Source organism: Anopheles cruzii, chromosome 2 (assembly GCF_943734635.1).
Source record: "Anopheles cruzii chromosome 2, idAnoCruzAS_RS32_06, whole genome shotgun sequence".
Lineage (NCBI taxonomy): Eukaryota > Metazoa > Arthropoda > Insecta > Diptera > Culicidae > Anopheles > Anopheles cruzii.
In genome coordinates, this window is record NC_069144.1 from 41,617,633 (window position 1) to 41,640,106 (window position 22,474).

The 22,474-nt window shown below is 50.8% G+C and overlaps 2 protein-coding genes across 2 annotated transcripts in view; both read right to left on the reverse strand.

Moving 5' to 3' along the window:
- Positions 1-2,525, reverse strand: part of LOC128268791 (serine/threonine-protein kinase NLK) — a 75,464-nt gene extending 72,939 nt beyond the window's left edge. The window contains exon 1 of the mRNA XM_053006010.1: positions 2,326-2,525. Within this exon, the coding sequence (XP_052861970.1) occupies positions 2,326-2,525 (200 nt within the window). The remainder of the gene's footprint in view (positions 1-2,325) is intronic.
- Positions 2,526-5,188: 2,663 nt separating this feature from the next.
- On the reverse strand, positions 5,189-9,717 carry LOC128278150 (ubiquitin-protein ligase E3B). The gene is made up of 7 exons (XM_053016818.1): positions 9,545-9,717; positions 8,159-9,480; positions 7,921-8,092; positions 6,856-7,857; positions 6,665-6,794; positions 6,440-6,604; positions 5,189-6,361 (listed from the first exon to the last, which is right to left on the reverse strand). Exons 1-7 carry the CDS (start codon positions 9,715-9,717, stop codon positions 6,077-6,079), a joined length of 3,249 nt encoding a protein of 1,082 aa, XP_052872778.1. The 3' UTR covers positions 5,189-6,076.
- Between the last annotated feature and the right edge of the window lie 12,757 nt (positions 9,718-22,474).

The window sequence follows — 22,474 nt, forward strand, 5'->3', positions numbered from 1 at the left end:
TTACGATGTGAATTGATATCGTGCCCCAAGACGGCGGCACCGAATCGAAAGCGATCCACATAACGCACGCGGAAGCAGCTCCCGCGGAGGGGGGCCGAGGAAGATCGGCGACATTTCGCACCCGCTTGGTCCACCGGTTGTGACAATTTGTGAAACCTCCGCACCCGTGCACCGCATAGCCGTGAATTGCCCCCCGTTCGGGAAAGTGTTTCAAGGTCCATTCAAGGGGCCTAGCGATCGTTGGTTGGAAGACGTTCAAGGGAAAGACATCGACACGGGGGCGCACCATCTTGTAACCTCATTCTCGGACGTTCTCGGGCGCCAGCCATTGGGCCGATTTTCGCCACTTCGTTCCGCGTCGAGCCGTGGCGACGTTGCTCCAGTTTCCAGTTCCCGAAGTACAACTTCGTCGAGTGCCACTGTCTGCGGTGGCCTTATCAGTCGTTTGCCACCAACCGTCCCCCGTCGCCCGTGGTTGGTTTGTTTCCGCAAAACGGCGCACCAAATCGATTCCCGTCCGCTCTCTGTGACGGATATTTTAAAAATTCGTGTTCTCCACGCGATAGACATTATCCCGCAAGTCGCAAGTTGGAGGCCACTTGATTTGGCACACTTCTCGCTCTCGCCGCCGGTTTTTAGGTCACCACTTTTTGCTGGCGATGCGACGTCGCGAACAAATTGCTGGCGCAGCTGCATGCGATCTCACTCAGAAGACGCCGCCGCCTCTCGCTGGCGGGCGCTGTCAAAGAAAGGGAGAACGGAGGCAAAATAAAACACAACTTTTGTGCACAAGAAGAACTCACTCACGAAACGCGTCCGGGGGCCATTTAAAGACGCAACCAATCGGGCACGAGAGATAATGGAACACGACGGAGAAGCCTCTCGGATCGGACGCGGTGAAGCACGTCGTTCCTCTTATCGATTCCAGCGTCAGCTGGTTGGTCCGATTGGTTTTGTGGTCCGTAAATAAACGGGATGACTTTTGTGGCGCAGGTAGCGCAGGCTGCCCTTCCCCCGTCACGGGGCCGTGATGGAATGTTTGTGGAAAAATGAATTAATTATCAGCGCTCCATAGGAAGAACTAGGACGTGGCTCAGTGGCTGCCATGGTGCTTGAGAATGAATGATGATGAATTATCAATTATTCGTTCAAATCTGGGGGCCTCATTCCGTGACTTCAGGAAGTCGTAATAGCGCTCGAGCGGTCGATTTGCGGTGTGCGACTGAAATGTGGTTCCTCAAGGCAAACAGAGTGTGCAGCCCACAACTTCGAAGCGCAAATAATCAAAACTGCGTTCATCGGTCATCCTGACTTCAAGGCGATGACTGGACCCGAAAGGCCGAAAGAATGCACGATTTTTCTCTGTTCTTTTCAATCTGACGGAACCAGAAATGATGCAAATTGCGATCCGAACACTACTTTTCGATGACGGGGTTCTGCCATTAGCAAATAGTGATGATTCATCAACGGGTGATGAAATTTATTCAATTGGATGCCCAATCAGGCGGCTTACCGAACGCCAACCACAGCAGCAAAGGCGAACGCATTTTTTTTAAATATTTATAAGCATTTAATGATAAAACAGCAGAGTACCCAGCTTGCAGATAAACATTTATTAGATTCATCAGTATCCGAAGCGGAGATACTGTAGGACACAAAACTCTACTGTCGAACGTTACACTATAACACTACAACGTACTATAGTGTGTTCCATCACGATCCAACTATTTAAATATTGAATAACTCCGCTATTTGTTAGTCGATTTTGACAAATTAACCAGATTCTGAAACTTCAGTGTATGCCGTTTTAGTCATGGATCGGTAAATTTCGGTAATTTTCGGTAAAACAGAGGGCTGAAATTGTAGCGCTCTACATTGCAAATAATCCTTCAACTGTGAAAACTGTAAAAACTGTGCATGGTTAATAATGCCGATTTTTTCTGACTTCTTTCTGTGGAGCTATTTAAAGAGTAAGGTTTATGCCAGCCAACCGAAGACCATTGAAGAACTGAAAGCCAACATCACAGCGGATGTTGCAGCTATTACGTTGTCTATGACCGAAATGTTGTCAAATACAATGAAAAATGCCCAAAAAAGGCCGCTTTAAGTGTGTCTGATGGAAGCGATCATTTGATCGATATTGTTTTCTGGGTGAATTGTTAATAAACGGCATTCTATACCATAAATAAATCTTGTCAAAATCAGATTACAAATAGCGGAGTTATTCAACATTGAAATAGTTGGATCGTGATGGAACACGTATTTACGTATTGTATTTACGAAAGAAACTAACTACGATAGGTGAGGAATGTCCTTGGAACTTACCATACAACACCGAAAGCTCCGTAACCGATCGGTCGATCCGGTTGCACGTCCTGCGGGACGGCTGGCGGTTGGAAGAAGGGGGCCGCCGCCGCCAGGATGGCACCTTGCGGGGCACCGGCCGCACCACCCTGTACCAGTGACATCGAGACACTCATGGACACCCCCCGTGATTGCCTGGCCGGCCCACCGACTGCCGCCATTCAGACGAAGCGCATAACCCGAAGCCGGGAGCGGGGAGCCAAAACGGAGCGCCTGATCCTGCCACAGTCGAAGTGTTCCGTGGGAAAACCGTCGGATGGAATAGGGCACCGCAGGGCAGGGCAGGGCAGGGCAGGGATCCCCAGACACGTTTCTTCCCCGTCGCAAGGTCGTCGTGGGAAACCGGAAGCCGGTGAAAATAGCCCGGTTGGCCCAACAACGCGCGCTGGCCACTTAACATAAACCCACAGACACACACACACAGCACACACACGACAAAAAGCACTCTGCCTCTCTCACTTTCCTTCCTTCTCTTTTTCTCGGCTGCTCAGCCAGAGAACACACGCACCGGCAGCTCGCACGTTAGAGACATTCGCACACTGGAACTTTCATTCGCTAGCTTCCGGAATGCACAAAACACTGGCACAATGCAACACAACACACGGGGGCGCGCGCGCTGCACCGTGGCGCAATCGCTGCAGGAACAATTAACGGAACCAACAAACGACGGCGGCACACACCGCTTGGTCGAGGTCCGTGGAGCTCTCTCTCGGTGATGATTGGATAATCTGGAACCGGAAACAATCTACGCACCGCGGACAGGAAGATGGCCGGATTGCAAACCAAGGATCGTTCGGTGCCGTCCGGTTTGTGCTGCGACGATCATCGGACGGTTGAAGGTTTGCTGGCGTTCCTGTCTTCTTTTGCACCGAAACGATACGTAGCCGTCGCTCTGGTCGGCTGGTGCAGTCGCGGGGTATTCAAGGTTAGGGTTTCCAAGCGGAACACACAGTGGTAAGAAGAACGCGCAGTAAACCGTGGAATGAGGAAAACGAGGAACACGTACACACAAGCACGCACGATCGAAACGATCAGCCCTTCATCGTCGTCGTCGTGCCCTTCCAGTGGAGAGCCGCCACGAGCGCGCTGGAAAACCTCTTTCGCTTTTCTCGGAAAATGCACGCAACACACCAACTTGTAGTGCTAGTGTGTGTGTGAATCTGCGATTAAGTAACGCACGAGGACAATGCTGCAATCGGACGGACCGATTCGGAACTTAGTGGGTGGATTTACTTTTCCGCCGATTTTCGAATCGAGTTGCCTTGGTCACGCACAAGCACCACCACGAACGTCGTTTCCATGGACACCGGAGGGCTTTCCGGTAGTCTCGCCAGACCGGAGGTTGTTGAAGATGCGCCGAAGCTTTCACTTCCGGTTCGTCACGGAGCGACACAGACAATCAAAAAGAGCACATCTGGATCACCTCAGCGAGTTGCACACTTGGACGGGCGCGTTACCGGAACTTGGCCGTTTGTCCGTCTGTCAGCTGTTCGGACTCCTCGGGACGGGGACGGGTTTTTTAACGACGTGCCCGCTTTTTTTCACACGCTCGTACGGAATCCGGACGCCCTTGGCTGAAGGTTGCTGACGCGAGGAAACGTTGCTGACCTCCAAGAGCAGCAATTGGCTGGAGCTACTCGGAGCACTGTTCCGAGCGGGATGCACTTTAATTCACACACCAGCACCAGGTGCGGAGTTGCGTAAAATTAGAAGATGACACAAGGCCGTTGTTGTGGCAGTGTTGTGGCAGTGGCAGCTTCGCGAACCAGCAGCCTCCTTTGACAGCTGCACTATTGTTTACACTTGTCACCACCGCACACTCTGACAGGGGAAAACAATGGGGAACTTTGATTAGTCAACGGCTACTTTGAGGGTAACCAGCAGCAGCAAAACAACCAACTGCTCGTGTGTACTACCGTAGTAAGCGCGTTGAAACCACGGCAACTGTCAGATCGTTGTGAACCACCGTTCGCTCTATCGCTGTTTCACTCGCGCTGCCGTGTGTCCGTAATCGATGCCCTTTTCGAAGGGAAGGGATCGATGAAAAGGGCTGCGGTTCCTCAGGCTAGTCATCAGAACGCGCACCGTTCTTGTTGGTGTTTCCCTTTTACCTTTTTTCTTCACACACACACACAGGCACACACTGGCGCGCGGAAGCGAGGATGCACTTGGGAAGGCAGAGCCCGGAGAGGAATCACAAAACTTCACCAATGTCCTCGCAAGTCCAGCGCTAGCCGGTGTTGGGAAAACGAGTTTCCTTTCACTCGCGCCCCTGTGCGACTTTTCCGCTGTTCCGACGGATGGCGACGAACGAACCACTTCCTGCGTTACTGCCGTGTTTGTGTGTGTGCGCCACAGATGTTAGTCACGGCGCTTTCGTCGTCACGCACATCCGGAAGAACCGAATTTATCGTGAAAACACGAAATTCGACGGAAACGCACGCCCGATCCGCGCAAAAGTTGAATTTTTTGTGAGCATTTTTTCTGACGTTTGTCTGAGAATCCAAACAACCGACTTTGATCTTTCGAACCTGACAAACAAACCTGACCTTTGCACCAACACCAAGCTGGTGACATGTGTGTATGTGAAAATCTACGAGAATCCCGAACAAAGGAAACATTTGACATTTTGACTGACATTTGACAGTTCGTGATTGTGCGCAACTTTCGAGCACATTGAGCGCAAGTAATATCGAATCAGATCGCTAGATTCGTAAAAACGGTTTAAAAACTACTTCCCTAAAAAAGCACTTAACTTAAATTAATTTCACTATTTTTATTGACTGCCATTTAGGTTGCACTTGAACATTCCGTTCGCCCACGAGACACACGTTTCGTGACTTTATGTGTTGTATGTGATGATATTTTATAACATAACCCCGGCAATCCTACGTCGGAAGTCTAGTCTGGTGTGGACAATTGAAACATAATTTTTACGCCCACAGGAAGGAACCAAGGTTTAAATAAACTACTAGTACGGTTGTCGCACTTCACGGTTCGCGGTTGCCGCTCTTCACGCAATCTGATTCGCTGCTAGATAAGTTCCAAAAATATGCATTTTCTGATTATAGGACCATATGAATATTGGATTATCATTTTACACCTACCACTGACTACTACATGACTACTGGAGTACCATACAAAAAATACAAAACTCTTCAATTCGAATACGGGTTTGTCTTCGTTTCGATCGCCACCTGGAACCTGTTGCCTTTCTCATCCCTAATCTCATAGCGATTGCATCGAGCAAAAGTTTCGTTTGTTGCACATAAGATACACTGGATAAATACACACACCTATTAATACATTGCCCTCTCGTTTTCGTCACACGACACACTCTACGAACAGAAAATGTAAAACGAATTTAAATAAAACAAGTTTGCGAATGTTTGCTCCGCGCAGTGCCAATTACTGTCGCCAATTACCAGCGTTATCGCAGTTTCTACCAAAAAGCCTCTTCCGGGGCTTCCGGTCGATTGTTACGCGTCTACCTGATCCAACCCAATCCCGTCCACGTTGTGGCAGCGGTTCGCTCAACGATTGCTAGTTGCCCGATTGAAAATCTTACACTTACTATCACAGTTAATATAAATTCCACCTCCTGCCGCTTCCCGATCGAATCAGAAGCACGCCCTTTCGCTCTTTCCCTATCTTGCCCTCTAAGCCGATCCTCTCCCTGGAAGCCGATTCCGACGCGGGTGTGTCCGGTGCCTTAAGAAAGCTCGAATCCTGTGTTGCTGGATATCGCGTATCGCAGTTTATCGCGAAGCATACTCTTTTTCTGGTAGTTTGGAAGCTTGAGCAGATTGAAGCACGTCGACGAAGTCGGTAGCCGGTTCAGTGGGTCCTTCTTGCGTATGGTGAAAAATCCGCGTATCACCGAGCCAACCGTATCGCCGATGTCTTCATCATCGCCAACCTCTACGCAGCGTATCGAAAACGGTGGCTCCAGGTGAGCGAATCCCAGCAACGGTGGCTTCGAGCAGCTGGTTACAAACTGAAAAGAAAGGATAAAACACATAACAATCACCAATCGGAACGGGTATGAAGGGTCCAGTTCCGGCACCGTGGCTACCTTCAAGAAAAGCTTCTTTTCCTCCTCCGTAAAATCTTTGGCAAGAATGTCCCAAAGCCAACTGACAACCCGATGGCCATCATGGAAGCCACCGTAATATTGCGTGTGTTTTCGCAAATCCTTCAAATCCAGTGGCGAGGTATCACCCGAAATTAATCTTTGCAACTGCAACGGGGAAATGATCAGTCAAAATGTGGCCCTAACAATCTCACAAAAACGGCATACTTCTGGCGTGGAGAACAGTGCCAACCAGTCCGGGTTGACTATGCTGCGGAAACCTCGGATGAATGCCGCAGTTTGGTCGCGTATTTGCGTATGCATCCGAAAGTACGCCATATAGTGGATGTAATTGATTCTAAAAAGTAATCAATGAAGTAATCAGGTAATCAATCAAAACGCGGCACCAGCAAACTTACTTATTATCATTGTTAACGGTACGAGCCTTTCCGCCCGGGTGCAGCTCGTGGGTAACGATTTTGCCCATCACATCCTCGTCGACGCTGAACGTTAAATCGAGATCGGCCACATCGCCCTGATAGTGTTTGATGAACGTTAGGCTCCGGTAAAGCTCCTTGTCCAGCGACGGCAGCTCGTCCATGCAACTGTACAGTGCTTGTTGCGTTTGGCCGAGCACCTGCGACAGAAAGAACGACGCAAACGGAACGTCCACCACGATCCCCTCGTACACCGCCTTGCCGAGCATGCGGCCGACAAACTCGAACAACGCCAAATGGTTCTCCTGCATGTGCGACGTCGGCGAAGGGTACAGGCGCTGTTCGGTGGTCGTTTTGAACAGATTCAGCGAAGGATCAAACACCCGCTTGATGGTCTCTTCCAGAAACTCCTTGAACACGCCGTCCTGATCGATGCCGGCCTCATCCAGGCCCTGCTGGTTGATGAAACGCACCCGTATCACCCCCTTCAGCCCGTGCGGTGGCAGAGCGGCCAGCTGCCGGTAGCCGTCCTCGACGATTCGGTCACGATGCACCGTCACGAGGGCCGAGCTGGGTGACGCGCAGGCCGACTCCGTCAGGCCAAGGACCGCTTTTTCGTTTTGCACAAACTTGCGAAACAGCTGCACCCGATCCTCGTGCGGTATAACGTGGGGCATTTTTTGCAGCAAAATTTGCGTGTGCTTTTTGCCCTTCTCCAGATCGGCAAGAAAATGCGACGGACGAATGTCGCGGATGAGCCAGTGGTTTGCCGGGGCAAACTGTCGCCGACAGTCGCGACGGTACAGGCAAAGCAGGAGTGTGTGTGTCGCGACAAACAGCGGCGCACTGGTGGCCGTCTTCGCATCCAGTATCTGATCCTGGATGGTGCGATACAGGAACGTGTTGAGGAAGTGCGACAGCACAATGTAGTCGTTCAGCGTGAACGGGCTCTGCTGTTCGTACATTTCCAAGTCGTCCAAAATACTGTAAGAATGCGAAAAAGGTTGATGAACCAAAGTCCGAGCGAAGAGCGAATGTCACACTTACGTAACGTAGTGCGTCATACAGTCACAAAACAAGGAAAGTAGTAAAAGTGGCGGTGCGTAGTTCGTTTGGCTCGCTTGCAGCAGCTCAATGAAACCCTTTAGGCCACAGTTCGGTCCAATCGAGCCAAGCAGCAGCCACAGATCGTGCAGTACCGTGTCGTTATAGCAGAGTCCTGTAAAAAACAAGAACGAATGCCCGTAAATATGATGTGCTGGATTAGGAGGAGTGGCAATCTTACCGGAAAGTATATCCAATCGCAACTGCGACAGCGCACTGAGTCCAGCATGATACATCGAACAAGTCAACGCAACGCGGGAAACTTCGGCACCGCCAAGTTTCCGATTGGCTCGCGTAGCTTTGCTCGGTTGGCCCTTGAGCGAACCTCGCTCGAATGTAAGAGCACGCTTGAGTAGATTCCCCGTACTGTTCCCGCTCGGTATCGGGTAATCAATCGTTTCGTACCCAACGGCCAGTTCTTTGAGATTGTCTCCCAGCAGCAGCTTCACCAACCGATGGTTCCACAGGAGGTGGATCTGTTTCTTGATGAGTGGCAAGTTTTCGTGCTGCAAGCGGTCCTTCCCGGGCGAAAACCAACCCAGCAGCTCGTGCCATTGGGTGAATGCACCACCGGCTTGGCTCAGACTGTTGAGGATACCGTTCAGCAGCTGTGTCACGACGAACGTAAACGCCGGAAAGGCAAGGTTGGCTGCCAGCTCCGGAGTTTCGAGATAGTACAGGTGCACAATGTTCGACAGCAGCGCCAACAGATGACTGTTCTGCAAACTTGCCAGCACGAACTTCATCGACTGGTCGCCGCTCAGCAGGGTCAGCGTTTTCTCCAACAGCCCGTGCCCCTGCACACTGACCAGACACTCCGGTGTGTACTGCTCGAGTTGCATGATCATGCCCGGAACGGACAGGATCTGCACTAGAAACTGGCTAAGCAGATTTTCGCTGAAATTGGACGATATGAGCGGACGCAATGCGAGCGTGACGAGTGCGGTCAGGGAGATTGGTTTCAGGTTTACCACCGGCCGGCACGTTCCCTTTACCAGTACATTGCGCAGCGTAAGGTAGAATCCTTTCTGCACCAGATCACCCATCACGTTCGCGCAGAGCTGGGTCATGCCCGGCTTTAGACCGGCCAGTGATTTGTTGCGCAACAGCGCCCAACTGTTGATAGAGGTAAACGCGACCAGCGTGTGGAGGTACAAGGCCAACGAGATGCTGTCACTGTGCACTTCCGGTCGCAAAAGCTCCACGGCGGTGCAGCACCGATAGAGCAGCTTTTTGATATGCCGAATCCAGGCCAGACTAAGGTCTTTGTTGAACGCCACACCGATATAGCTGGTTTTGGGTGAATCCGATTCCAAGCTGGCCACCAGATACCGGCACAAGCGTTCGAGCCGCTCCCGATGTGGGGCGGCTTCCGGTGCTCCGGTGTCTCCTTTCCATTGCAGCAGAAAATGTGTGGCCGCCCGGTACACGGCTATACTCGGTTGCAGGTCGATGGGTTTACCCACGTTCGTAACTGGCGGCAACAGCTGATCGAATTCCTCGCTAAAAATCGAAAGAGCATCGGATTGACAACTCTGAAAGCAAGGCGCACTTGGTGGACACTTACAGTATCAATCGCCGGAACTTGGTTCGCGCCAGCCATCCGCGGATGTTGCGCTGAAGCAGCAGCACCGCCCGATCGCGCCGCTCTTCCTGCGCCCGCTCGTTGGCTCGCTCTTCGCGGGCCGCCTTCGTCTGGACCAGAAAGCTGTCCTTGTTGGTTTCGGTGCGGCCAAACATTTTCGTTTTTGCGCGAAGAAGACACGGAAGTGGCTGCAAACTCACGGGCGACACGCTCCGCGTTCACTGGGAAGGACGATTCAATTAGGCTGCTCCTAATTGGCCTTACGGATGTTGTTGTTGTTATGTACAGATAGATCTGCTGTCATCGTCATCATCATAATCACAACATACGACGATCCTTTATCGATGGGTTGGCTGCTATTCATTATCCAGCGGCAAGCAAAACGGCAACCAGCACCGGAGGACACCCCTTTGTTACGCGACCACCGAAACAGGAGGAAAGGTTGCGCTCCAGTCGCAGAGATTTATGTCACTCGCATCTTGGGCACTCCGCCGTAGCAATTGAGATCACCTCTTTTTTGGCCACCACTTATCACTTCGTGACGACCACTTGTTTGTGTCTTTGTACGTGGACGAGCCGCGCGATTTCAACCGAGAACCGAGAAGAGTTAATCGCGGTTGCTGATGAACAAAATATAGATTTAACTTGCTTTTGTGTGTTTTTCTTTTCTTCTGTGTTTTTCACTTCGGTGACAGCGCCAGTGACAGCAGCCGAATGGTGTAACGGTCTAAAAGGTGTAACACTGCAAATACACCGCAGTGCGGGGCACAACCCGTTGCATACATTTAGGGGTTTTATTGAAATGTTTAACGTTTTTTTTAAATTGATCTTGTTTCGAATGAAACATAATCGAACTAAAGTTTAAGCTAGTTTTGTGTATATTCTGCTTTACTTGCTGCTTTTATTCTGCTTTTGTTCAGCATCTAAGAAGCAGCAACAATATAAATGATATTCTGAAAAAATATGTTATTTTGTAGTTGTAGAAAGTAGCATTAGTTCTAATAAACAAATAACTGAGTGATCCTATTAATTAGTTTCTGTTCGTTGTTCTCTTGCCTTTGTTCGTCTTATAGAAAAGGCCCTTTTTATCAACAGCATCAATTGAATAGATTGATAAATGCTCATCGTTCTATTTTTTTCAGTTTTTACGATGAAAGAGTAGGAACAATTCGCTCGTCGGCCACGATGGAATCGATTGAGACATCGGTTTGCAATTCAATCAAAGCTTAAACTCCCGGAATTCGGAGTTTTTTCTACCGATAGACATTTACTTTCGCATCACATCGCAATTTCGATCTGCCTCCGAAAACCCCGCGCCAGTCGTCGTAAAAAGGAGATGTTCCGACACAGAACCGAATCTGCAGGAGTCTCTCGCCTAAACCCACTCGAAACTAAACCACATTCACCACTGTTCCGGCTCAAGTGTAATCCTTTTGCCGTTCTCGGAGGATTCAATGTCGCTGCCGATCCGTGTTCGGAAGGATCTTTTGACTGCCATTCCGTCCCATCGGTCGGCAACAAACAGCGGCACAAAAAGCCCGACCATTCACTGTCGGCACGGATTACGCTATTAGTGCTCGATGATCCTTTCGGTTGCTCCCGTTGCTTCGTCTTCTTCTTTTTCGCCGAGGCCTGCCGATCTCTCTGCCAGGTTGGCTGATGGCAAGTGGAACATGTTTTCATTTCTAATTACCAAACTGCTCCGCTCATTATCGGTCGGTCTGCCGGTTGCTGCACGCGCTCTGAACTTGTCGTCCATCTTTCAAAGCTCCTAGGCGGTCCTAATATGGGATTAAGGAAGACGCACCGGAGAAACGAGTTCCGAGCGAGCGGCCTGGTGGAAAAAAGCCCACCGAGTCCCCGTGGTGGTACTGATGCTTCGTGGTGTCCTTTTAATGATATGCTGCCGGGAGTGGAACACAGCCACCGAGCCGTGTCGGTGTTGGGTGTGTAGGGTTCAGTGGGTCTCGTTGGCCCTGCCGCCACCAGATAGCATTAAAATAATAGCCATAATCTCGTTCTGCATCCGGGGGACACACTCGAGGGGACAATGTGTTTCTTTTTCCTGTTCTCTCTGTTTCGTCAACTGTTTTCGTCAAACAAGGCGTAATATTCAGCAGGATCTGCTCTCCGGATCGGACGCGGTTGTTTGTGGAAGCATCGGAGCGCATCCGGTACGGTACGGATCCTGTCGAAGCGCCCAAGCGCAGATTATCTGCCCTCAGACAAACAACTACCGATGGCTACCGATTGTTTTCCAGTTGCGCTGCCGTGAACTAATTTTCTCGGGCCACCGAAAGATCGTTCTGCCACAAGCTCTCACATATGTCACCAAAATTGGTTCGGGACGAAGAAAAGGATCGCGCGACAAATAACGAGCCTCAGGGATGGCACCCGTACGCAGTCGAGCGCAAAATTGCCAAAACTTGTTGCCGATCACCAATTCCGGTTCCGAGGGCCTTGGGAATCGTTTCTGTGTGACAATTTTCTAAAACCCAGCCCAGTGTCCTGAAGCAGTTTCTGAGCGTGTGCAGTGTGGGCCTTCTGCTCCTTCGGCGTTTTTCTTCAGGACGCTTTGTTTGAGAAGCTGTTGCGCCATTCGAGCCCTCGGGCCATCGGTCAGGCGGCCCAGAAGCCAGATGGTGTTTTTTTGCAGACTCAAGAGAGGCCCCAAGAAGCGAAAATGCGAAGCCTCGGCACGTCGCACGCTGCCAATCGCTATCGGCGGTAATCTTTCTAATTGGTTAACTGAGGCTGATATCTTAATTGAGGTTCACCCGATTCTGGGCGGCCTGCGCTGGTGATGTGTCCTAGCAAAAGGCACGGCACGGAAAAGAAATTGCCGCACGAAAGCTAACGACGCGAAGGCAACGATTCGTTATCGATAATATTAACCGGGCTGAGTGAGTTCTGACGGCACGGTGGGTTTTAAACGCGGAAGATTTGAAACGCAGAATGTCCAGAATCACTCCACAGCTCTTAATCTTGAATGTTTTCGATCAAGGATCATACTTCAACAGAATTATGTATCCTGGAAGTTGCCGAAAGGTCCATTATAAATTTCGCTTTTACAGATAGACTTTGGAGAAAAAATGTCATTCAACCCCCAAGCGGGCCGTTCCCACTATGCTCTGACCCCTCTGACCAGACGTGCGTCACTTGAATGCTTTTTTTGCTGAGAGGCTTTGGGGCGACATCGCGTTTTCGACGAACGACACTTTATTGCCGGACCGTGCTAATTGGTTTGCCGATTTGGGACCCCGTTTCGCTTTCGCCGCAGGCTGCGGTTCGTTGCTTTGAAATGGACAGATAAGGAGTGACAGTCCGCGTCTTTGGTGGTGGCCAGCGCGTCCAGTAGCGGTCACCGTAATTAGACAAGATTGCCCCATTCCGCCTCCATTGCCACGATCGCCCCACGTTTCGCTTCGGAAAAGCGAAGCAGCGTTGTCGCTGCTAGAAATGGCTACTGGTTTTATGTTCGCGCCCTCCACGTGGCCGATCTGCGGTGACTCGGTTGGCTCGCAAAGCCAGGAATTTCGGTTCGGCAAGCCGCAAGCCAAGCCATGCTGATATGGAAATGAAGCATATCGCAACCACCGGCGGGCGGGCCACGAGGGAGCATTCCAGGAGCACATTTTTTGCTGTCTGAAATCCGCCCCAGAGTATGCTGGCGGTAATGTTGCCCGGCTCGATTGATGTGATGGCGGCGCAATTGTCGACGACAATTCTTGGCCGACACCGACAGGAGTTGAATAATTTACCGACCAACCGGCTGGTGGTTTGAGCCGTAAAATGTGGCCCACATAATCTAGCGTTCCGTTGGGCGGTGGATTGTTGTGGAATTCGCGATCAAGTTGATTCCTAATGCAGTAGGCTGTATAATAGTATATTGCTACAAAGAGCCACAAAGATGCTCGCTACCAATGGAAGCTGAGAAGAATTGATCAACAGCCATATCGACTGATCGAATCGGCGTTTAATCCACGGCGAACCGGAGCATAAGTCAAGGCTGAATCGGGCCGACCCCCCCGTGGCTCCCCTGGCGTCAAGCAAGAAAGCCCGAACCGAAAGAAAATGATAACGAACACGCAGCGCAAGAAGCGCTGAAACTAAGGAAGGCCACAAGTAACAACAAGACGGCCCCAAAGTGTTCGGCGAAATAAAACAGGGAAGAAAAAGCCAACTAAATCGAACGATCGTGCTCTGATCCATGCCACGATCACAAACACACACGCGCGTATGAGGCGCGCGCCCGCGAACGATGCAGAAAAAGGGCACTCGTCCTCGTCGTCGTCTTCGCCGTCGTCGGGTCGGGTTTGCAATTTATAAACTTCAAAATGTCTTGTTAACACATTCGTATAATTTTTGCTTCGGTGTGGTCTTCCATTTTATGATGCCGGGCGTTCCGGGGCGCATCGGGGCCCACGCGCAACGCCTTCACCGCCTTCGAGACGGGTCGGATGCACCGGGCTGGCTCCGGCCCCAACGGCGGGTCGCCGCCAAACGAGTCGCACATTCATTCATTCGTGCGCCTTCTGATCCTGCCGTGGCGCTGGCGTCACGGCGGCGTCTTCATGATCGAAGAAACGATCGGCGGCCGCCGCGAGACTCCACACCGCCAACTTTACGACGCGGAAAATGCGAAAGGCGACGCGATGGAGGCCAGAAGGAACCAGTGCAGTGCAGCGGCACGGGGCAAACTGGCCTGGGTGATTTAATGTAATTGTGTGTGTGCGCGGAAAATGGGGGGTTCCATAAGCGCTTATTAATTATGTTTTGTTTTTTATGACTTGAAGTTAAAATAAATGAACATAGTGTACTAGATAAGCAGCTTTTTTATGTTAATCACTGTGTGTTTGGAAGAAAACACCGACTACTAGACTAAATTAATTTTATAGCTCGGCAATGGTGAATGTTGCGCTTCGTGCTTAAATCCCTATTTAAATCGTAGAATAACATCTTTCGTCCACAAGCTCATCGCCTTGGCTCTTTGGCAAGTTGTTGAAGTTGAAACTTTGGCGAACTACAAAGTAGAGAAACGTCTGGCATTTGTTTGAGATTGCCAATTACAGCCCACTCCTAAGGTCGCCCGAGATGGCGCACATTTGGAGGGCCCAAAATTAGCACACTTCTGTATTGCGCTGCATTGCGCAGCAGCAAATTGAACTCCATTTAATGACTCCTTAAAACATGCCGATCGAAAGCAGCGGTTCGGATCCATTAGCTCGGCCGAAAAAGGTTCCCATTCATTCGGCCGAGGCCGAGGCAAATTAAAACTGAAAATAAAACAAAGATGCTTGGCCGGCCAGCGCATTGAAGTGGGAGTCTTCGACGGAGGTCCTTCGGTGTGACCGGACGGTCCCACCGCGCGGAACAACAACAAACGGAGCCGGCCCAAGATAAATTAATCCGCCGTTGAGAAAGAATGTATTTTAACGCTTTCGAGATTACGGCGCTATCGGAAGTGCGGGAAATAAATATGAAAATTAATCCCACCCCTGGACCATCCCCCCGGTCACCCGGAAGGAGCCCGGAAGGAGGGTTCCCATTCGGCGCTACCGTGTGCCTGTGGCAAAATGGGGCCACAGAGTCGGGCCCCCGAGAACTTCAAGAAGACTTACTCGACGGTGGCGGCACCTTCGCGGCCGTTTAATGGTTCGCGGGGGAGCGCCTTCCCCCCTGTTGGCCACTCGGACTGACCGAACAGAAGTTTATCTCCCGGAGGCTTTGGGGGATGCTGCTTCCATCTCTTTCGCTCTCCTGCTCAGGTTCTGCTCCGATCACAGCTTCCCCCGATCGTGGAAAGGCGGCATAACAAATATATTATTTTTGAAAAGTTTTTTAGATAAAGCGGTCCCCTAATCTGCCGGTGTCTATTTCACAACCCGCCCGCCTGCGCCGTCTGGCCCTCGTGGTCCACGGCGGATGTGTCCGTTCTCGGTGCCGTTTGCGGCGGGGGGCGGGCGGTGTTTTCGATGGTTCTTGGGCGGCGCGAAGATCGCGTCGGCTCGTCGGCGGCAACCATCAAACGGTTCGCTCCCGGGTCCCCGGGCGAGAGTCTTAAGTGTTATTTTATGACGACAAACGACGACTTCTGTTGGCTGCTTTGATCCTGCCTCTCGCTCGCTCGGTCACTCGCTGGCTGGCTGGAAGTTTATCGGATCCACCGGAGTGCGCGGAAAATGGCCAGAAGCATCCCGGTCCCGGTCCCGGTCGCCGGTGTTTGTTTTATTTTCGGGCCGAAGATACTTAAGCGAGGAGGAGAAGAAAATGTTGTAGATAAACGAATTGAATTAATTTTCAATTTATACAAATAATCCCACCCGTGCCCGGGGGGGGCGGCGGCGAGTGGCCGCGAGCGGGCGCGCGCGATCCTCAAGACGTTTCATTTTCCGTTCGCTCGCCTGGGTGGGATTCCATCGATCACCGACACGGATTGGCACCTCGCCGCCGGAGTGCGAGCCCACCGAAGACGAAACCTGGCGGCGATTGGCCTCACTGTGGCCGTCTGGGAAAAGGGATAATGCCGGAATTTGGTGTTTGTTTTGCCGAAAAAGGTTTCGCTGTGGGAGAAGCTTCTAAGACAGCCCGATTCCTGCGGACGGCTGAGATTAGCTAATTGGCCCCCGGTTACGAGCGGCGTGTGACAGAGGACCTACCGGAGCACTCCGTGGGATTAGCCCGGGGGTTGTGTTGTGGATGGAATGTGTGCAGCATTCCCCCGCAGGGAACTGTGGCCGATGCAACATAAATCAATAGAGCTCGATCGACTCGGCCGGACCGGGCTGCGATGTTCGGCGGGTTTTCGGCGGCGGGTTGATGTGGGCCTTGGGAATTGAAATGTCTCAATAAAGTGCCAGGAACCCGTGGCAAGCCTGCAGTCGGGGAGGCCTTAATAGAGCTCAATCAATTCAGAGGGGCCTATTTGGAAGAGATTAATTCCAATTATTTATTTGCAGCCACCAGGCACCCGATAAGCCTATTTGCCATCCGATGGTTTCGAGTTTGGTGAAATATGAATCAATTGGTTGGAAAACCAGTCACCGAGAGTGGTAGGCGAAGGGAAATTGCTTTAAAAATACTTCATCGAAGAACTGTGACAGCTAGAGACATAAATTTAAGATCAACTATCGCCATCTATTTTTTTGCTCTTGAAAACTTCTTGTTTCTTCTTGGAAAAGTTCTTGAAATTGGAAAACTGTTTCAAAGCTGAGCAGTGCTGAAGCACTATGGGTGGCATAGCTCCGCTGGACATTTCACAGTGACACCCGATCTCTGCAGGACACACAACGTCCAGATCAAATACTTCAGATTCGAGACAGGGTGATCTTGACGGACAGACCTACAGAGTACATCATATTGGTTTCTAAAAAATGTCCCCGAGTTTCAAGTATCTGAAACCGAAGCGAACGCTTCGTTGGCTGATTTGTGGGCTATAAATTAGGACCTCCCCGACGCATTTCTTTTCGAAGACACTTCATCCAAAGCTAGGCGAAGCATTTTCCGGGGCTTGCAGCAGCAATCCGACTGACCCGTCCACTCGTATGTATCCGCATGCTGCTAGGGCTAGAACTCAGTTCCCGTTCCCATGGCAGTTTTAATTTCGGAAAAATACCACAGCGCCACTAATGGCGGTGCAGTCCGCAGACGAGTGCGACAGAGTTGTCGGCTAGACACTTGTCGCAGACGGACGCCGCTGGTGATCGCCAGCAAGGACACGATCGCGCGCCATTCGCTCCCCGGGTGGCGGCAACCGGGACACGACCGGGTTGTGCCCGCGTGTCTCGTTACCGGACACCCCGGAAGCCCTCGAAACTCGGGGACTGGCCGGTACAGCGTCGCCTGGCGTACGTCCCCGGGAGGGCCGTAAAACATTTGCATACATGAACCGTAACCTCAAGGGCCGGACCCGTCTCTGCACCCGCATCGGTTTGTTGTTCCATCACAGTCGTCGTCGTCCTCGGTCCTCGGCTCGACGACAAGTTTGTTGCTGTTGCCGATGCTCATGTTACAGACCTACGGCGTCACGATGACCGTAAGGATGCAGCAAAAAATCGGTGCATTACGGACAAAAAGGAGGTCGAAAAAGGATTCCACCACATGGCCATGACTGGTGACGGAGTCGTCGTGCCACGGATGCACCGCCGTCGTCGTGTCCCGCGAACGACGCGAATCGACGATGCGTGACGTCGTAACACCAACAAGGAAAATAATGGCCGTCACGGTGACCTATGGGTCACGGTTTGGTGCCCCACCCTGAACATGGGCGGGTGCCGAAGCTGAAGCTCACGTTTGTCAAGCTTGTCAAACGGCAGCCGCCGTTGATTAATTACGAACTGTGGACATCGAATGATCCGGGTTGGGTCTTGGTACCAGCCCGAAAACAACCTGCTCACATCGACCAGGCGATGAATGAAATGTGATGCCCGACAATGAATTGGTACATTGGTAACGTGTAACTGTTAACAGCCCTTAATTATCGTGTGTTTGCCACCGATGGGCGGAACTACGGAACTTTCGCTGGTCGAAGCAAAAGGCTTGTTTCGAATGGGTTGATAATGAAACATTTTTCCTTGAGAATATTTTATGGATTTAACATAAAAATACTGAGAATAAATTGAGTTAAAAGTATCAATTAGAATTTCAAAACACACACGAAGAGTGGCGAAGCCCAAACTTCAATTGCCTAATTATTTAATGGCTTCTAATGAGTGTCGCTTCATGAGCTTCTTCATTAGCAACTGCAGAAGGCAGAACTTCGACCGTAATTGCTTGCTTCAAGAACATGCCAAGGATACACCGGGAGTCGAAAGCCCCGGCCAGCCATCTGGTTTGTGTGTGTTCGGAGTAATGCTTTCGTCATTAGCCCAAAAACGAACCCAACGACATGGGTCCGATCCGACCGACCGACTTCTGTTGACATATTTCAGTACGATTTCGGTGGAACTTGCTGGGAAGGTTAATTGGTAAGTGTCAAGAGAATGTAGGCCTTTAAAATATCCGTACTACGAGTAAGTACTTGTAAAAGACAATCTAAATGGCAGCTTCCATTCGGTTTGTTTTGAGTAGTAGAAGTGTGGCTTCATATTCTGGTGCTATCTCAATGCGAATTTAACCAAGCGAACGGCTGAGAACCCTATTGAGATACATCGACGTTTACAGATCGTTTGTTGTGACGATCCTGCTGATTCTGGAAAAGTCTTTTTTATCTTAGAAGAACGATACTGGGTAGTATTTATCCAAGGAAAAGCCTTAATTGATGAGAAAACACTGAGGGCGTCCAATCACTGCCTCAAACGATAATAATCGAAAACTCGCCGAAAATCGAAGAAGAGTTGATCTTGGCCGGCATTAAGCAGATAATTCGGCCCAAACCGAAAGTGCCTTACAATTTGGAACGCACCGCTTATGAGAAGTGTCTACTAACTGAAGCACCGATCCCGATTCGTCCACACGTAAATCACACTTTTTCCAAGAAGAACAACCGCCCAAATCGTCCCATAAACCATCCGACCCGGTCATTCGAATAACTCACGGCTCCGTCACTTCCTGGGCCGATAGCGATCACAACGGAACCGGCCAGCGCAACCGAAACCGACGATTTTATTAAACGAACCCACGGAAGCAGCACCACTTAATTGTGGGTCACTCCGATAACCTGGCGCGAAGCGGTGCGACCGGTTCCGTCATCCGTGGACATCCGACCGACCGAACGGACAGGAGCGCGCGGGCCGCGACACAGCGTAACATGAAAAACAATAGAATTCCTGCCCGATTTTTGGGTCAATTATCACCTCTCTCGGGGGCTGCTGAAACACTCGACAAACGACGAAACGGATTGACACCATTAGTCAGTCGGCCGGACCGCGGTGGCGGTTCCTGCTCAAAGGCGAAGCGGTCCACCCAGCTCACCACGCGCATTCCTCTAACTCCTATTGCTTCCTGCGCCGGGAGCAGAGGGAGCTTCGTTCGGGAGATAAGCCTTCCATTTTATAAACGTAAATCAAGCCGACTGATCGGCAGCTTCAATTAGGCCCGCCGGTGCACGATCGGTCTCTGGCGGTCGGGCCGCCTCTAGCCCTCTCTCTCTCTCTCTTTCTCACTCTCTGATAGGCGCGTGAGTATGTATCACCGTGGGTGACGGCGGGGTGGTCCCTTCGGGAACGGGCCCAGGACCAAAGCCAAAGCGGTGCCGCCGCCAAAGTCGTGTCGTCTTACGGGCAACATCTCCAGACACGCCGCGCTGCCGCGTGATAGTTTCTTACCCACCTTCAGGTTGTGGCAACGGCGGGGGGGACTCTGGCCTCCGGGCTTCGATCCTAGCACCGGGTCCGAGGGTTTACCGGCGCGTCATCAGCGCGTCGGCAAAACGGTTATCTCCAAAGTGAAATGGAAGCTGAGAAAACCTTAAACAGTAGCCAAGAAGCTTTAGATAAGGATTCCATTATTGTCGCAACCGTGCCCCGCGACTCGATCGCCGCCGGAGGAGGCCAAATGTAAGCGGGCGCTGCGGGCCAGGACGACGGCGAGGTCGGATCTCGGATCCAGGAGTGCACGCGGGAGCGCCTGGAAGTGGTCGTCCGGTGGTGGACCCTCGGTACTTTACGATGCCGTGCCGATTTTACCTCTTTATCAGTTGGGTTCTCAGGTTCTTGGCCGTTATACTTTTTTGTTTGCTTTCTCCTCGATTCGAGCCTTTTGACGACTTTGGACACCGGGGGTGAGCGCATCGTTTCGTAAAAACTTCACCCGAGCGTTACGCGGAAGGACCTCGGCCGGTTGTTAACTTTTATGACCGAAAGAGAAGTGATCTGATCCCTGCGCCTGCCTGCGGCCGAGGTCCGTATCAAGCGGTCCGTGAAGAGTGCATCCTGCGCGGGGCGAACGGCATTAACGATTTGACAAGTTTTAATCGATGGAAAAGTGAGAAAAATAAATCCGTCCCAGGAACGTTCGGGGTTCGGGGATTTCGGTGATGATGGAATATTTATTTCACGGTGACACGGCCAGCGTTCCATTAGCCATCAGACACTCTGGCAGAGATCGTCAAAAATGCTCCAAAAACTACACCTTGGCGAGCGAAAACAGGCATCGAAACCCAAAGAGGATGCTCTTAAGATTGTACTTTATATGTTTTAACGCGCCGCGACAATTCGTCCCGGCCGACAATCTTTATCCGCTTCGCGTTCGGTTGCTCCTCCATATCGGCCGCGGCACATGTGGTCAATATTTCTCAAAGTGTGCATCATTAATATTCACTACGGTTTCTAACGAGGAGCCGCCAGGGCCTTCTAGGAGGTCGCACAGTGTCATCGGTGGATTTGGTGAAGATTGGCCCCAAAGGGGTGCTTCTACTTGGTTGAACTGTTTAACGAAATCTTAATAAACATACCAATAAATCATACGTGTTTTAGAGCATGAGGTCGAAATAGATTTTGGCGCCACTGGTGAGCATGGAATTTGGTTCAAAAACTGATTCCCGAAGGGACAATTTAATTCAGAAATTAGGGGAAACTAACCCAGGATAATTTCTGTTGAATTGGACACTTGTTCGATCATTCGAATTACGTTTCTGGTTGGAGTTTTGCGGAAATAATAGCTTTTCGGGAGATTTCATGAAAGAAACCTGCGACGCGTCTTATCGCCGAAACATTACTTAAATTCGTATGACAAATGAATTCGGCTGACATTTTGAAGACTTTTTCAATCAATAACGACACTTTTCGTTCACCTACTTGGTGATATTTGGTACCCTACGATGTCATAGTCGTTCATGAAGCGCTTGTGCGAGGCACTTCTGAGTGCAATTCTAGGTCTAGAGATTTTCTAAAGGTTGCTTCGTTAAGCAACATTTCTAGAGATTCATTTATAAATCACCGAATTGAAATCGGAAACATTCTTCGAGTGACTCTATTGTAAACCAAACGATGTATGGTTAGAAAACAAATAACGTAGTGATATTTTTCAGGGTCCCGAAGCTTATAGACAATTATTCTGCTCTATATTTCAATAGGTAAAATGGTAAAAAAATTATTAGGCATTTCAAACTAGTAGACCACACCCTTGCCTGGCTTGGCAGTGCAAAGAGGAGATGAATCGGCATGCAACAGTTTCGAACTCTTAACGGTGGCTCCTTCACGCATTGGGCCGAGCCTCGTCCATTTATTTCGTTGCCTTATCTTAACTATGGTCGGATAGCATTATGTGCCCCGTGTCTTCGGGGCCTCCATTCGCGGCCAAAGCTTCTTCCGAGCCACACACGGGAGCAGCAGGACCGATACGACCGGATTCGTGTCATTGGTTGCCGCCGTTGCCGGGGCGGTTTAAATTAATGTCGTAATAAATGGGATCCACATCGGCCGTAGGGGTGGCGGTGCGCTACAGAGCCTCCACCAGGCGGACTCATGGCACGATCGAAGAGTGGCTGTGAAAATAAGCTCGGAACCGAGCGACGATAAGTGTAATTAGTGCGACGATCTCTGCCGTCGGACCTCACGGGAGTTGGGAAAGAAAGTAGCGTAGTAGCACCAGCTTTAAGGATGGGTTTTTGTTAGTTTTACATACTCAAACTCCGTTGCATAAGCGCTCCATTTTCTGAAGTTATTTAAAACAAATCTTTCGACATCTGATTGTCGGTTCAAACGGTTGAACCCGGTGTTGAAGATCGCATTCTATGCCCTGTGCATGAGGCATGCAGGGCATGAGGAAAAGGCCAGCCTCCAGCTCGTGCCGCGGTTTTCCACAAACCAAACGTGCGCCAGCTTCTGGCGGAAGCGCCGTACCTGGACCGGGGACCACCGGGCCGCCACTTCAAAGAGATTGCACCGCCACGAGGCGCCACGAACTCGGTGCTGCCGATCGTTCCGTTGTGTCATTATTGTCGCAACGTCCTCTGGTCCGTGTTTCGGGCTT

What these genes read in the sequence shown, in the direction of transcription:
- LOC128278150 (XM_053016818.1), bottom strand. Translation starts at nt 9,717, where the DNA reads ATGTTTGGCCGCACCGAAACCAACAAGGACAGCTTTCTGGTCCAGACG. An exon ending in AAGTTCCGGCGATTGATACT is followed by an intron (nt 9,481 to 9,544) that starts GTAAGTGTCCAC and finishes TTCGATTTTTAG; the next exon opens with CGAGGAATTCGATCAGCTGT. An exon ending in AAAAGAAGCTTTTCTTGAAG is followed by an intron (nt 6,362 to 6,439) that starts GTAGCCACGGTG and finishes CTTTCTTTTCAG; the next exon opens with TTTGTAACCAGCTGCTCGAA.